This window comes from Chinchilla lanigera, unplaced genomic scaffold (genome assembly GCF_000276665.1).
Source record: "Chinchilla lanigera isolate Chin_1 unplaced genomic scaffold, ChiLan1.0 scaffold00094, whole genome shotgun sequence".
NCBI lineage: Eukaryota > Metazoa > Chordata > Mammalia > Rodentia > Chinchillidae > Chinchilla > Chinchilla lanigera.
The window spans coordinates 4,309,453-4,324,362 of NW_004955495.1; the positions used below are offsets into that span (position 1 = coordinate 4,309,453).

General features: G+C 55.2%; 2 protein-coding genes across 5 annotated transcripts in view; both read left to right on the forward strand.

The window, feature by feature from the left end:
* The window catches only part of Dpp9 (dipeptidyl-peptidase 9), a 32,413-nt gene extending 28,191 nt beyond the window's left edge, over nt 1-4,222 (forward strand). For 2 of the 3 annotated variants that reach the window (XM_005405783.2, XM_013505184.1), the window contains 3 exons: nt 525-667; nt 2,342-2,453; nt 3,938-4,222. In XM_005405783.2, coding sequence (XP_005405840.1) covers nt 525-667; nt 2,342-2,453; nt 3,938-4,030 — 348 coding nt within the window. In that variant the 3' untranslated portion in view covers nt 4,031-4,222. Of the gene's footprint in view, nt 1-73; nt 215-524; nt 668-2,341; nt 2,454-3,937 lie in introns of those variants that run through there. The other variant, XM_005405786.2, reaches the window with a different exon arrangement.
* Nucleotides 4,223-11,079: 6,857 nt separating this feature from the next.
* Nucleotides 11,080-14,910, forward strand: part of Mydgf (myeloid-derived growth factor) — a 10,390-nt gene continuing 6,559 nt past the window's right edge. Inside the window, exons 1-2 of one of the 2 annotated variants that reach the window (XM_005405788.2) lie at nt 11,080-11,332; nt 12,081-12,131. In XM_005405788.2, coding sequence (XP_005405845.1) covers nt 11,159-11,332; nt 12,081-12,131 — 225 coding nt within the window. In that variant the 5' untranslated portion in view covers nt 11,080-11,158. The remainder of the gene's footprint in view (nt 11,333-12,080; nt 12,132-14,910) is intronic. The other variant, XM_005405787.2, reaches the window with a different exon arrangement.

Consider the following 14,910-nt stretch of genomic DNA (forward strand, 5'->3'; position numbering starts at 1 on the left):
CCCACGCCACCGCGCCCAACCGCCCGGGAGGCGCCCGCGCCAGGGGCCTCGCCAAGTGGCTGTTTCTCCGCAGCAGCCCCACGGGGCCGAGCCCCCCTCCTCATTGCCCGCCACCGCCGACCCCAGGATGGCATCCGGCCGCACAAAAGCCCCAGCCCGCCGGCAGCTCTCTGTGGGAGGCTGAGCCTGGGACCCCGGCCTCGGAAGGGCAGAGGTGGGGCATGGTGTGGAGAGCTTCGGGGAGGGGGCCCAGGCCGGTGGCGCAGTCGGGGCACCGGGGCGGCGGCCACGAGGAGGAGGAGGAAGCGGGGCCGGGCCCTCCGTGTCCTCCTGCGGTGCCCTCCTCCCCGGAGCAGCACACAGCCCCAGGGACAGCCCTGGGGACACCCGGCCAGGGCCCCTTCCCCGCCACTCGCATGCATGACCAGCCCCACGCCTCCGGGGAGGCCCGGACAGCGGGCAGCGCTGCTCCCCGACCGATGCCTCTGTCTCCGTTTCTCCCCGCCCGCCCGCTGTGCCCCCAGGTGGCGATCGCGGGCGCGCCCGTCACCGTGTGGATGGCCTACGACACCGGGTACACGGAGCGCTACATGGATGTGCCCGAGAACAACCAGCAGGGCTACGAGGCGGGCTCCGTGGCCCTGCACGTGGAGAAGCTGCCCAACGAGTAAGGCCCTGCTCGCCCTGAGCCGTGCCAAGACGGAAAAGATGGTTCCCCACTTCTCACACAGTCCCATCCCTTGCCCCCCTAAAGTGCTTGCCACAGGGTTTACTTTGTTGTTATTTGTCCCACCGGGGGTGGGATCCAGGGCGTTAGAACAGCAGCCCCAGCATTTTTTTTTTTTTTTTTTGAGACAGAGTCTTCCTTAGTTGCTAAACTGCCCTGGCTGTGCTTCAACTGTGATCCTCCTGCCTCAGCCTCCCAGAGTGCTGTAATGACAGGCATGCGCCATCTTTCTTGGTTTTTTGAGGTTTTTTTTTTTTGGCACCAGGTATCGAACTCAGGACCTTGAGCTCGCCAGGCAGGCGCTTGGGCCACTGAGCTACATCCTCGGCCCAGCCATCATTCTTGGCTTTACCACCCTGAATGTAGCCCTGGGCTCCTTGACCCAGAACACGTGTCACATGGCCACTGGCACTCTGCTCTGGGACATGGGCACCTACAGGGTGATAGCATCAGAACAGGCACCAGATGTCCCCTTCATGCTTTGGCTTTGGTGGCATTCTCTGGTGTGTCCCCACCTGGCTAGTGTCCCGGGACCTGTGGAGGTGACCTGGGCTCCAGGGCAACATGAAAGCCCAGCCTGACCTGAGGCCGCCCGACCTCGACCACCAGCAGGGGGCGCACGTGTCCACATTCCGGTTCACGGATGACTCCTCAGACCGCACAGATTAGCAGATGTCAGGGCGACTGCTGGTGGCGGTCGGCAGTATGCTGCACCCAGAAGTGGTGGGGTGCGGGCTACTGCAGGGGCGCCAGATGTCACTGAACCCTTGCCTTAAAACAGTTGCCTTAGAGTAGGTAGATTTTTTTTTTTTTTTTTTTCGGTTTTTCTCCGGTACACGGGAACCGAACTCACGACCTTGCGCTTGCCAGGCAGGCGCTTTTTGCCACTGAGCTAAATCCCCAGCCCTAGAGTAGGTAAATTTGACCTCAGTAGATTCTTTTATAAAAGGAAAAAATAAGCCAGGCATGGAGGTGTATGATTGTCATCCCACTGCTCTCAGAGACTGAGGTAGGAGGACTGCACATTTGAATTCAGCCTGAGCACTTTAGCGAGACCTAGTCTCAAAATTTAAAAATTAAATTTTTTAAAAAATTAAAAGCCAGGCGTGGTGGTGCATTCCTGTAATCCCAGCACTCTGGAGGCTGAGGCAGGAGGATCCCTGAAAGTCCCAGGCCAACCTGGGCTACATAATTCAAGGCCATCCTGAACTAAATGGGGAGGCTCTGTCTCAAAAACAAAATAATTAGACAAGGCATGGTGGTGCACACCTATAACCCCAGCACTCCGGAGGCTAGGGCAGGAGGATTGCTGTTGGAGGCCAGCCTGAACTGTACAGTGAAACCCTGTCTCAAAAAGACCAAATAAATAAATATAAGAATTTACGTCTTCAGGCATCCTGGCCGCTTTTCATACATTCAGCAGCCGCAAGTGGGCAGTTTGGGCGAGGGTGGGTTTAGAATGTTGTCACCCACCAGTTCCCGAGGTGTGCGCTCCCTCTCCTCCCTGCATGGAGCCGCGGTTACCCTGACTGCCAGCTGTGCCACGCCAGGGCTGGAGACTGTCACTGAGCCCCCGCAGTGACCCCAGCCTCAAACGCCTGCCCCATCTTCCAGGCCCAACCGGTTGCTGATCCTCCACGGCTTCCTGGATGAAAATGTGCACTTTTTCCACACAAACTTCCTCGTTTCGCAGCTGATCCGGGCGGGGAAACCTTACCAACTCCAGGTGCGTGGCCTCTGGTGCCTCGGGCCTGCCAGGGAAGGACACCAGGCTCCCTAGGGTGTAGGAGGAGAAGCTTGAGAACTGGACACCAGGGGCTGGAGCAGGAAGGGGGGCAGGGCGTAGTCAGGTGATTGACAGTTCTAGTTGGGCGGGGCATCGCATGAGGTGGGTGGGCTTTGGTGGGAGGCGGGGCTTAGGGAGGGTGAGGCGAGGGTAAGGGGTGGGCCCGGAAAGGCTTCAGTTAGGGATCGGGCTAAGGTGCTGAGTTCAGGGTTTTTATTAGAAGGAGGGCTGGGTCTGTAAGGGGCGGAGCTTCTGTTTTGGTACCGCACTGTTGCCATAGAACACAGAGGAAACCAGGTCACAGATAGTCAGGGACAGCCTTCCAGGAGCCAGGGCTTGGCAGGTCCTGCCTTGCGGCCAGGGAGGGAGGAGGAAGGCAGAGTCCCGGCTGGGTGAGGCGCTGATGCGGGGGTAGGGGCCGTCTTGTTGGCAGGTTGGTGAGCCCTGTCCAAGGTTTAGGCTAGGGATGGTGTCCCCCTGGAAGGACCCCAGGGTAGAGGGGAGGAGGCCAGTGGGTGGTTTGGTGCCTCACTTCCCTGGGCAGTGGGCCACCTGACATCCGGGAGCCTGGACGGGAGAAGATGGCTCAGAAACCCACCTCAGATGGGGGCAGTGATGCATGTCTGTCGCCCCAGCTCTGTGGGGGCTGAGGCAGGAGGATGAAAAGTTTGGGTCCAGCCTGGACTACTTAGAGAACTGAATCCTGTCTCAAAGTGAAAAATAAGGGGCTGGAGATGTAGCTCAGTGCGAGTACCCCGGGTTCAATCCCCAACACAAGAAAGGGGGGGAGGGAAGGAAAGAGAAAGAGAGAAAGGGACTGGGCAGAGGAACCAGCACTTGCTGGCTAGGTCCATTGGGACCTTCTGGGGCTGGTGTCACCCTGTCCCCAGCCCCAGGGGCAGCAGGGTGCTGCTGAGACCCACTTCACCGCCAGAAGCATGACCAGTGCCTCTGTCTCTGTCCACGCAAGAGCCTGGGCATCAGCTGGTCCCGGGATAGGAGGCCTGGGTCGTTCCATGGGCGTGGCCCTGGCACCAGTGCTACTGTGGCCATTGGTCACGTCCCCTCACGTGGTAGCAAGGGCCAGAGAACACAAGTCCAGGATTGGTTGCTACCTTGGGGTAGCTGGAGCTCAGCCTATGCAGTTCAAACAGGGCCAGTGCTACAGCAGGGTGGTGGAAGGAAGGCCAGGGCACCGGACTGAGCCCCAAAGACTCCCGGGACCAGCGGGTGGCACTCAGCTGGCCTAGGGGCAGGAGGCCTGGCACCTCCCTCAGCCTTCCACACCTCCCAAAACGAGAAGCCTTGTGGGCCTTGCTTTCCTGAGCCTCCCAAAGGGCCCATGGGCACCCATTTCTGGAAGCAGGGGTGGAGCCCCAGGACCGGGGTGCCCCTCCTCAGCCGGTGTCCCCCTCTCCCTGCAGATCTACCCCAACGAGAGGCACAGTATCCGCTGTCCCGAGTCAGGCGAGCACTACGAGGTCACGCTGCTGCACTTTCTCCAGGAATACCTCTGAGCGCCTGCTGCCCGCCGCGAGCCTCACGTCAGAGCACAACCCCGGGGCCAGGCAGAGGGACCTAGGGACCCCACGCCCGCCCGCCGACCCACCGGCCAGGGGACGGCCCCGTGGCCCAGGAGGAGCCGCCAGCACCGCCGCCTTTATCGCCCCGACGCCTTCGATCCTTTTTTTTTTTTTTTTTTTCATTTTTTTCCAGTACCTGGTATCGAACTCATGTTTTTTTTTTTTTTTGCATCGCTCCTGGTTTGTTTGCTTGCTGCTTCTTGGTTGCCAGGACAGAGAGTGGCCGATCCCCAGGTGGCACTGCCTCAGGCCACCCCTCCCCTCAGGGGAGGAAGCCACAGCCCCGCAGGGCCCTGGAGCGCCAGGCGCTTTGGCCAAAACACCCCGGGGTAGCCAGGCTGGGAGGCGAGGGAGCCCCGGCCCTGGGCGCCCCCCACCCAGGCCTCGGCCCCCCAGGCTGGCAGCCACCGTCCCCAGCACAGGAGCATGCAATGCCTGTCCTCCCCGCCAGCCACGCACTTCATAGCTGTGTTGTCTCCCGAGGGGCGTTTTGCATAGCTATTTAAGAGACACAAAGCAAGGGGCGCCCACATCTAGAGTCGGGGTGTCCGCCTGTCACCGTGCACCCCGTGTGTCCCAAAGCCCAGAGGACAGAATGGCCAGGGCGACGCCTGTGGACACAGGGAGCCCTCCTGCCCCTGGCCGGCCCCTCCCCAGCCACACACGTCTGCCTGGCTGACACCAGGGTCCCGGGGCTGGGAGCGGGAGCTGTGCCCACTGTAGGGACCTGGTCCCGCTTCCTTCCCTTCTCCACCTGGAGTTGGGGCAAAAAGTAAAAAGAAAAGGAAGGAAGGAAGAAAAGAAAACACCTCTACATATTATGGAAAGAAAATATTTTTGTCGATTCTTATTCTTTTATAATTATGCGTGTAAGAAGCAGACTCATTAAACAGTTCCAGACGGGACGCTGCCACCTGCCTGAGTGAGGCTCCTAAGTCCTGGCGCTGCCCTGGGGGTGGGGGCCAGGGCCACCCTGCCCAGGACGCGGGTGGGGCGACTGCACGCCCGCCCCGGGACGGTGCTGCGCCCCTTAGTGGACAGGCCCAGAGAGGACAATGCAGCTGTCCCCAGGAGCCGGTGTCCCTAAGCATCTACGGAGATGAGCGGGTCTGTGCCCTTGAGGCAGCACCCTTGCTGGGTCCTTGAGCTCGTCCAGAGGCTTTGCTCTGCTCCCGGGAGATGCCAGCTGGACAGGACATGATGTCAGCAGTCGAGACACCAAGCAAGACCCTGGTGAGAGTGCCTGGGCCCTTTCCAATAGCACAGAGGGACCACCATGCTCAGTCCCCTTCCCCGGTACTTCTGGAAGCCCACTCTAAAATCTCAGTACAGTCAGGCGCTTATAATCCCAGCTACTCAGGAAGCTGAGGCAGATCACAAATTCAAGCCTAGAAAACAGTGAGAGCCTGCCTCAAAATACAGCACTATGGATGCAGCTCAGTGCAAACGCCTTGGCAGTTTAGTCCCCAGTTCCACCACCAAAAAACACCTCAGTACAAAAAGTATATTTATAGCTGGGCGTGGTGGCGCAGGCCTGTGATCTCAGCACTCAGGAGGCTGAGGCAAGAGGACTGCCACAAGTTCAAGGCCAGCCTGGACTGCAGAGTGAGTTCAAGGACAGCTGGAACTACATAGCGAGACCCTGTTCCAAAAAAAAAAAAAGGTATATCTAGAGGAGAGCTATTAGAGCCGCCCCAGCATGGCCGCCTAGGTGTCTCCTACATATTTCACAAACCCTCAGTGCATATATGTCTGCCCACAGGCAGGCGCTCCTCCATGCCTTAAATTTTGTACTCACTCTAGCTTCTTAGCTGTATAGTGCTGCCTTATGGTGCTGCATTTGTCTGATTTCACTGGGACTTATTTCCCCAATTCACTATCAAGGGACTCAACTGCCCTTATAGCACAAAAGCAGCTGTAGTAAATAAAATGTAGGTGAATGGGTGTGGCTGTGTGCCAGTAAAGCTTTATTTATAGAACCAGGCAGCCAGCCGGATGTGACTTATAGGCCAGGCTTGACCAACCCCTCCTATAAATGCTCCTGAAACAGATAGCTTCGTACATGCTTTGGGCTTCTGTGTGAGTTCATATGGTAATTTCCTGGACTTGTCTAAGGTATGTTCAAGACGAGTGCAGCCGCACAACCATCATCTCAGAACTCTAGGAGGCAGAGGCAGGAGGATGGCAAGTTTGAGCTCAGCCCGGGAAACTTAGTGGCTTTGCAAGACTCTGTCCCAAAATAACAAAAGGCTGGGGATGTAGCTCAGTATAAAAGCCCTGGGTACCACCAAAAAAAAAAAAGAAAAAAAAAATTCACATGCAAACTTGAAGAGTATTTCCAAAGTGTCTCCGCCAAAAGAGAAATCCAGTTTTCCTGTTTCATTCCTTCATTGTACTACATGTCAAATAGTTTTATCTTTCTCAGTCTCACAAAGAAAAAGTAGCAAATCTAATTGGAACTCACAATTCTCTTCCATGGGGAGGGTTTTTTTTTTTTTTTTTTTTTTTTTTTTTATTGGTTGGTTGGTTTTTTTGTCTTTTTGAGACAGGGTCTCGCTATGCAGTTCAGGCTGGCCTTGAGCTCACTTCGTAGCCCAGGCTGGTCTCGAACTGGCAACGATCCTCCTGCCTCAGCCTCCCGAGTGCTGGGACTTCAGGTGTGCATCACTGCCAGGTGTGGTGGTGCATGCCTGTGATCCCAGCACTCGGGAGGCTGAGGCAGGAGGATCCCCACAAGTTCAAGGGCAATGTGGGTTACATAGTCTTAAGTACATGGTGAGACCCTGTGTCAAAAAATAAAATTAAAATAAAAAATTTTAAAAATAAAAACTAGGACTTGGGGTGCAGCTCAGTGATGGAACATTTATTTGCCTAGCATGCATCAGGCCCTGGGTTCAATCTCTAACACTGCAAAAAAATTTTTACAACACCTGTAGACACGCTGGAAATTGCAAAAACAGTACAGTCACGTGGCTCCTGCACCAGCTCCCCCAAGGCTGATGTCTTACCTGGCCACAGCAAGCTGTCAAAGCCTAGGAACTGATGTTGCTACAATGCCATTAGCCAGACTCTGGGCCTTGTTTGGATTTTATCAGTTTTTCTGTATAATTGTGTGTTTCTATCCTACACCATCACCCTCACAGGTTCCTGTAGCCACACCACAAGCAACACAAACAGTTTACTCACCACAGTGGATCTCCCACCTGGTGCCCCCGAAGTGTACATCCACCCCATCTGTGATCTCTTAATATAAAGAGAAAACTCTGATATTCATTTGATCAGATCTTTATGACAGCTGAGGGTCACGTCACAACCAGGAAGCAAGATGTTTGAAATGGGATCTTTTAATCCCTTCAGTGTGATTTTTGTGTTTATTTAGAGAGATGGGAAAAAAAGAAGCTTGGGACTTTCTTCCCAACATTCTGGGAGGCTGAAATAAGAGGATCACAAGTTCAGGTCCAGCCTGGGCAACTCAGCAGCTTAGCCAGACACTGCCTCAAAATAAAAAATGAACACAAGCGGCAGGGTGGGGCTGTGTGAAGGCCCTGGATTTAATCCCCGGGTGTGGAGGAAGGAAGGGAGGAAGGAGGGAGGGAAGAAGGAAGGGAGAGAGAAAAGAAGAGATCCAGAGATGTACAGAAAGCCTTGCGTTTTTTGGAGGAGACTGACAGCTCACAGCTGTAGTACCTGGCCAGCCCCAGAACCTGCCCACTAACTGCATTTCTCACAGGGACATGGAAGGTCGGTGGTGAGGTAATGGGTCCAGAGCAGGCTCTGCAAAGAGGAAGAAACGTCCTAACCCAAGGAGGTGCGTCATGTTGCTGCAGAAATTCAAGTCCCTGCTGGGCAGGGTGGTGCACGCCGGTCATCCCAGCGCTCAGAAGACAGAGGCAGGAGGATCACTGCGGGTCTGAGTCCAGCCTGGGCTACACAGTGAATTCAAGGCCAGCCTGGACTACATAGTGAAACCGTCTCAAAAACAAAAAACAAAAACGAGAAGAAAGTCATCAAGCCCCAACGTCACAGGAACCTTGGAGGAGCCTGCCTCCTACACAAAACTCCTTAGCTCTCCGGGGCTAAGCGTCCTCCCTCCTCCTGTCCTGGGCGTGGCGGGATCAGTCCCTCCAAGGGTGCATTAGAGGCCAGCTTGGGGTTGCCTACGATACCTTCCCTCTGGACTCTGTCCTTGCTAGTCCAGAAGGACTAGGAACATCAGATTAACTCTTCACCTCCACGCCTGCAGTTTTCCTGAAGTTTTAAGCAATTGGTGACCAAAAGAATGGTGTATGCCTGTAATTCCAGTACTCAGGAGGCCGAAGCGGGAGGATTGCTGTGAATCTGACATCAGCCTGAACTATATATATAGTGAAACCCCGCCTCAACAAAACCAAACACACGGATGATTTCCCTTCAAAGCTGAAAACCTGAGACTCCCTGAGGAGACACACAGCAGCAACAGCTAGAGTTCTCACTGTGCCAAATCCTGCAACAGGAACTTTGCCTAAATCCCCTCCCTGAACCTCCTTAACATGCCTGTGAGGGAGGGATCATTTTCTTCTTTTTGTTCTGAGATAATTTTAGGCTCCCAGAAATGTCTCAGAAGTTGCATGGGGCCACCTAACACCTCCCAGCTTCGCAGAGCCAGGACACCTTAAGGAGGAGAAGTACAGGCTGAGTCCTGCAGCCAGGAGGTCAGCTCCGCACGCTGCTGCCGCCCACTAACCCGAGCACCTCAAGTACCTCGCTAGAGCCGGGCCGTCCTGCTCCCGCGCCCGTTTGTGGTCCAGGATTTCACGCTGCGCCCTGTGATAGTGTCTCCGCTTGCATGGTCCCTCAGCCTCTGCTCCAGGGAATTGCGGGCTGTTTCATAGAATGTCCCTCAGTTTGGTTTCGCCCAGCGATGAGCTCATGATGAGACTGTGGTCATGCATTTCTGGCAGAATCCCAGAGGACTGTGGGACTGTGTCCTTTCATCAGTGGGTCTGTCACCACTCTCATTAGTACTGACTTTAATGCTGCCAACCGTCCACCATAAAATCGCCACTTTTTTCTCTGTTGTTCATAAGCACCTTAGGGAAAAACACTTAAAGGCCGTGCAGATATCCTGCTTCACATTCTGTCTTCTCCTACTTAATTCTTTTTCAACCAAGAGAAAGTTGTTAATGAACAGCATTTTAGGTTGCAGTTAATTTTGATCTGAAAATTATTTCCATGGTGAAAAGAAAAAAAAAGCACTATTTTTACACTTAGCAATATACTCAGTGAAATGTCAAGGAATTTATGTACGACGACAGCCATCTACAAATGCCATTTGAACAGGCATCATGTAAAAATGAACAGGCAGCCGGGCGTGGTGGTGCACGCCTGTAATCCCACCACCCAGGAAACTGAGGCAGGAGGATTGTTAGGAGTTTAAGGCCAGTGTGGGCTACATAGTGAGACCGTCTAACAAAACAAAAACGAATAGGCAGGAAAAACATAAATATAAGGGAATATATTCTTCCAATTTAATACAATATTACATATTGTCGGACATGACGGTGCACGCCTGGCATCCCAGTACTCTCAAGGCTGAAGGAGAATGGTAAGCTCGAGCCCACCCCAGGCCACTTAGCGAGTGTAGTGGATTGATAACTGGTGGTCAACTTATAACCCCCAGCTGAACTGGGTAAGCGTGGTGCTGGGTGTGGGGATTGTTGCCAGCAGCATAAGAGGCAGCCCTGGAGAAGGAAGCTTTTTAAGAGGCTGCTGGGAGCTGAGAGAGGCTGTTGGTTGTTTTGGAGGAGCTCGTCGTGCTGGCTTTCCTGATGAACTTGGCTGTTTTTACCCTCTGAGGGGCTCAGGACCTCGTTGGCACTGAGAATGGCTTCGGTTCACTTTGGGGGAGCTCTGGTCCTCACTTTGAGCATCGCTTCCTGGCTCCGGAGGAGAAGATGGTGCACTGCTGGTCTCCTGGAGAAGCTTGCTGCGTTGGCTTTCCTGATGGGAACTTGGCCATCCTGATCATCGGAGGAGCTCGGGACCTCACTGTTGCTGCGATGGCTGTGGTATCTTTTGGGGGAGCTCTGGTTCTTCTGAGCATCGCTTCCTGGCTCCAGTGCAGACCCCTCAGCCTGCTAGCACAGATCCTTCATCCCACTGGCACAGATGTTCTAGATTCCACCACTGACCTTTGGGCCTTCCCAGCGCAGATCTGTGAAACAGGCCTGCATGAGACATTGTTATGGGCTCTAGACCTCCAAGTGGACTTGTGGGGGGCATTGTTATGGGCTCTAGGCCTTCAGCTGGACTCATGCAGGACATTTCTGTGGGATCCAGGACCTCGGCTAATTTCCTTGGTCTTAGTGTGTGGACAGATTTCCTGCACTCTTTTGTATATCGTTCTTTGGGTGATTATTATAAATACCCTTATACAATATGTGTCCTATATATTGTTCCCCTTGCAAAAATAAGCCCCTAACCAACATAGCGAGGTGGGGAGACACCAGCTCAAAATAAAGAAGGCTGGGAATGTAGCTCAATGTGAATGCCTTGGGTTCAATCCCCAGTACCAGAAGGGGAAAAAGACTTTTTTAAAAAACTTTTTTGGTCCTTTTGAAACAGGGTCTCAATAAGCAGTTCAGGCTGGCCTTGAGCTCACTTTGTAGGTCTCGAACTCAAAACGATCCTCCTGCCTCAGCCTCCCAGTATGCTGGGATTACAGGCGTGCGCCACCAAGGCCGGCAAAAAAGACATTTTTAAGAGATAAATTTCAAGTGCAAGTAAGATCCCTCGCGTCCCTTCCACTCATTTTGTGGGTTCACTGACGATTGTGGGTGCAATCATTAAAGCGCTCCTTTAAAGATGACCAAAAGCTTTCATCCCACCAGCACTCATTGGAAGAGAGGTACAGCCAATCATCGCGGCCCCAAGCCCTGCCCCAACAAGGGCCCTGGGCAGCGGAAGGGGCGGGGCACAAGGGTCACGCGGCCGCAGGACGCAGACGTGGCCCGCGACGCCCGCCCCACGTGTCCCTCGCCGCGCCTCGTCCGCTCGCCCCCGCCCGCGGCGCAGGGTCCCAAGATGGCGGCGCCCAGCAGACACCGGAACGGCTGTGGCACGGCCTGGTTTGCCGCGCTGCTCCTGGCGGCACTGCCTCTGAGGCCGGCGGAGGCCGTGTCCGAGCCCACGACGGTGGCGTTTGACGTGCGGCCCGGTGGCGTCGTGCATTCCTTCTCCCAGGACGTGGGCCCCGGGGTACGCGCCGCTGTCGCCCGGTCGTCCGAACGAGGGTCGGGCCGGGCGGGGGGCGGGCCCGGCGGCGGGGACTGCGTGGGGGAAGCGCCGAGACGAGGGCCTCCCGGGCGGGGCGGGGCGTGAGCCCGCCGCCCTCTCCTGTCACCTGCGCCGTCGGGCGGGAGCGGCGCCCGCGAGGTCCCCACCCGGCCGCCGAGGCTGGGACGCCGGGCCGCCTTCCGTGGAGCCGTCATGGCTGGGGGGAGCCCAGCCTCGGCCCCAGCGGGCAGCAGAAGCCTCTTCCTCGGCGTCCCCTTCCTGCGTGCCGGCTGTGCCCGTGGTTGGCTCGCGTCGAGCGCGCCCTCATAGCCTGGTGGTCTGCCAGGGGCGTTACGTTAAGCCCGTTTGACCGATGAGGAAGTAGTTCAGAGGGTTTTTTACTTCCCAAGGAGTAGTGGCACCCGCGGGAGGCTGAGGCGGGAGGGTCCCCGCGAGGTGGAGTCCAGCCTCAACTACTTAGGGAGAACTTTTCTAAAAAAAAAAAAAGGTTTTCTCTCGTCCAGGGCCCCAGGTGTCTGCTCCCAAAGCACCTTTCTGCAGGGGTGGTTGCTGGAGGGAGTGTGCATTCTTTCTGATGACCCAGGGGCTCTTGGAAGGAAGGGAGGGGCGGGGTAGGATCTCTCCAGTCCTGATTCTGCAGGCCCTGAGACCCTGTGCTGGTTGCCCTGAGAATCACCCCCTACCAAGTCTTGTTTCTCACCTTTTCTAGGACAAATTTACCTGTACGTTCACTTACGCATCTCAAGGAGGAACCAATGAGGTGAGTCCCAAGTCCCACGCCACTTGTCCTACAGAGTCGCTGTGCAGGGGACAGTGCATCCTGGGGGCCGCAGGAGCGGAGCCAGAAAGGGCCGTTGCTCTCATCACACCATAACAGCAGATTCTGCCCCTTTTTGGTCCACAGAGCAAGTAGGTATCTGGACAAAAAGAACAGTGTGGGCTGTGACTCTGCCATCCCTTTTGCTTCTGTTAGGGTTGTGTTTATTTTCTCTGTAACAGAATCCCACAAACAACACCATGTACACCCAGGCATGGTGCAAGCCCTCCTGGGAGGCTGAGGGAGGAGTATCCCAAGTTCAAGCCCAGCCTGGGCATCTTAGCAAGACACTGTCTCAGAATAATAAATAAAATATGGGCTGGGAATGTAGCTTAGCACAAAACCCTGGGTTCTGTCCCCAGTGTCATGGTTTTCTTTGGTTTTGTTTTATTTTTTTGAGACAGGGTCTTGCGGTATAGTTCAGGTTGGCCTCAAATTCATGGCAATCCTCCTGCCTCAGCCTCCCAAGGGCTGGGGTTATGGGCGTGTGCCTGCAAGCCTGGTGGCTGTTTGACAGTTCTGTAGGTCCAAGTCTGGCTCTACTCAGCAAAGTGTCCCCCTCTAAGGCCCTTATCTGCAGCCTCTGGGGAGGAAACCTCTTTCAGCTCTTTATTTTTTTGGTCTTTTTGAGATGGGGTCTTGCCATGCAATTCAGGCTGGCCTTGAGCTCACTTTGTAGCCCTGGCTGGTCTTGCAACAAGACTCCTGCCTCAGCCTCCCGAGTGCTGGGATTACAGGGGTGTGTCACCATGTCCAGCTCTGAGCTCTTCCTTTTTTTTTTTGGTACCGGGAATTGAACTCACGACCTCATGCTTGTCAGGCAGGCGCTGTACTGCTGAGCTAAATCCCCAGCCCTCAGCTCTTTCAATTGTTGGCAGAATTTAGTTCTTTGCACTTGGAAGTCAAGATTGTGATTCCTCCCTGGCAGTTTTCTCCGGCTGGCAGCAAAAGAGGAAGTAAAGAGATGGTACAGTGGACAGCAGGGCATGGTCCATCCTTGCCAGCTTTGAGGGGACCAATGGTGAGGAGAGCAGGTGGCCTGGAGCTGAGAAGGAACCAAATTCTGTTCTGTTTTGGTTTTTTGAGACAGGGTCTCCTATGTAGTCCAGGCTGGCCTCTAATTCTCAGTGATCCTCCTGCCTCAGCCTCCCGAGTGCTGAGATTATAGGCGTGGGCCACCATGCTGGGCAGGGAACTGAACTCTGCCACAAGCGCTGGAGCTTGAGAGGCCCTGAGCTGCAGCTGAGTGTCACCTAGCCAGCACCGTGGTTTGGCCCTGTGAGATCAAGCAAAGAACCTAGAGTGCCAGGCCTGGCTTCTGCCCTGCAGAACTGTGAGCTCAAACAGAGGCATGGTTTTGTTTTTGTTTTTGTTTTTTCTCCGGTACTGGGAACCGAACTCACGACCTTGCGCTTGCCAGGCAGGCGCTTTGCCGCTGAGCTAAATCCCCAGCCCCTATAGGCATGGTTTTTAAACTGCTAAATTTGGTAATTTGTTACACAGTGTCACGGGTTAAGAGGTAGCTCCCAGAAAGATGTGTGTATGCCCCAACTCCCAGAGCCTCTGCGCAAGGCTCACTGGGGAAAAGCATCTCAGCTCGTGGTGAAGACGGCACCCTGGAGTATCCATGCGGACCCTAAGTTGATCTGCCTGAGAGAAGCAGAGAAGCTGGGTGTTGGTAGCACACGTCTGTCATCCCAGCACTCCAGGAGGCTCAGGCAGGAGGATCACAAGTTCCAGCCCACCTGGACAACTTAGCACCTTAGTGACCTAACCTCAGAAAAAGAGCTGGGGATGGAGCTCAGGGCAAAGGCCCTGGTGCGGGTTCAGTCCCTAGCACCACAACAAAAAGCCATGCTGGAGGTGGTTGTGCACAGACAGAGGCAGACTGGCGTGGCGGCAGCACTGCAAAGGGATACTGGGGCCACTTGAAGCTAAAAGAGGCGGCGAGGACCATCCCTGGGCCCTCCAGAGGGAGTGTACCTGGAGACACCGGATTTGGGCTTCTAGTTCCAGAAGCGTGACAGCATGAGTTGGGAGTCGTCCCCTGCTGGGCTTGGGCTAGTTTGGAGGCAGGCATGGGTATGCTGCTGAGTGTGAGACTTAGTTCTTTTTTTTTTTCTTTATTTATCTTTTTTTTGAAACAGGTTCTCGTTGAGTCAATAAGTTGCCCAGGCTGAGTTCAAACTTGGGATCCTCCTGCCTCAGCCTCCCAAGTGCTAGGATAACAGGTGCGCACCGCCACGCCCAGCCAGAGCTGAGTTCCTTAGCTGTGGTTCCTCTCTTGGAGATCCTTTCTCGGGGGTGGTCCTGAGCAGTAGGCAGCTGCAGTCAGAAGGACTGTGTCGGTGGTGAGGGATGCAGGGTGGTCCAGCCGCCTTTGACCCAGCACCCCACGCCTTGGTCCACTGCAGCTGCCGGGAATGACTTGGGGCCCTGCAGACTCAGCTGCAAGTGGTTAGGGCAGGGTCTTCCATGGTCGCCAACATGTGGGCACAACCCACCTGTCCATTCCGGACAGAAGGACACAGCATGGAGGGGCCTTGAGAACACCGTGGTCAGTGAGAGACGCCAGACACGGAGCACACAGTGTGGGCTCCATGGACAGGAAATGCCTAGGCCGGGGGACTCCAGAGACAGGAAGTGGCCTCAGCATCCCAGGCTGGGAGGGGACGGCTGACTGCTGCAGTACTGTGGGGGTAGGGCTTCCTTTTGGAGTTTT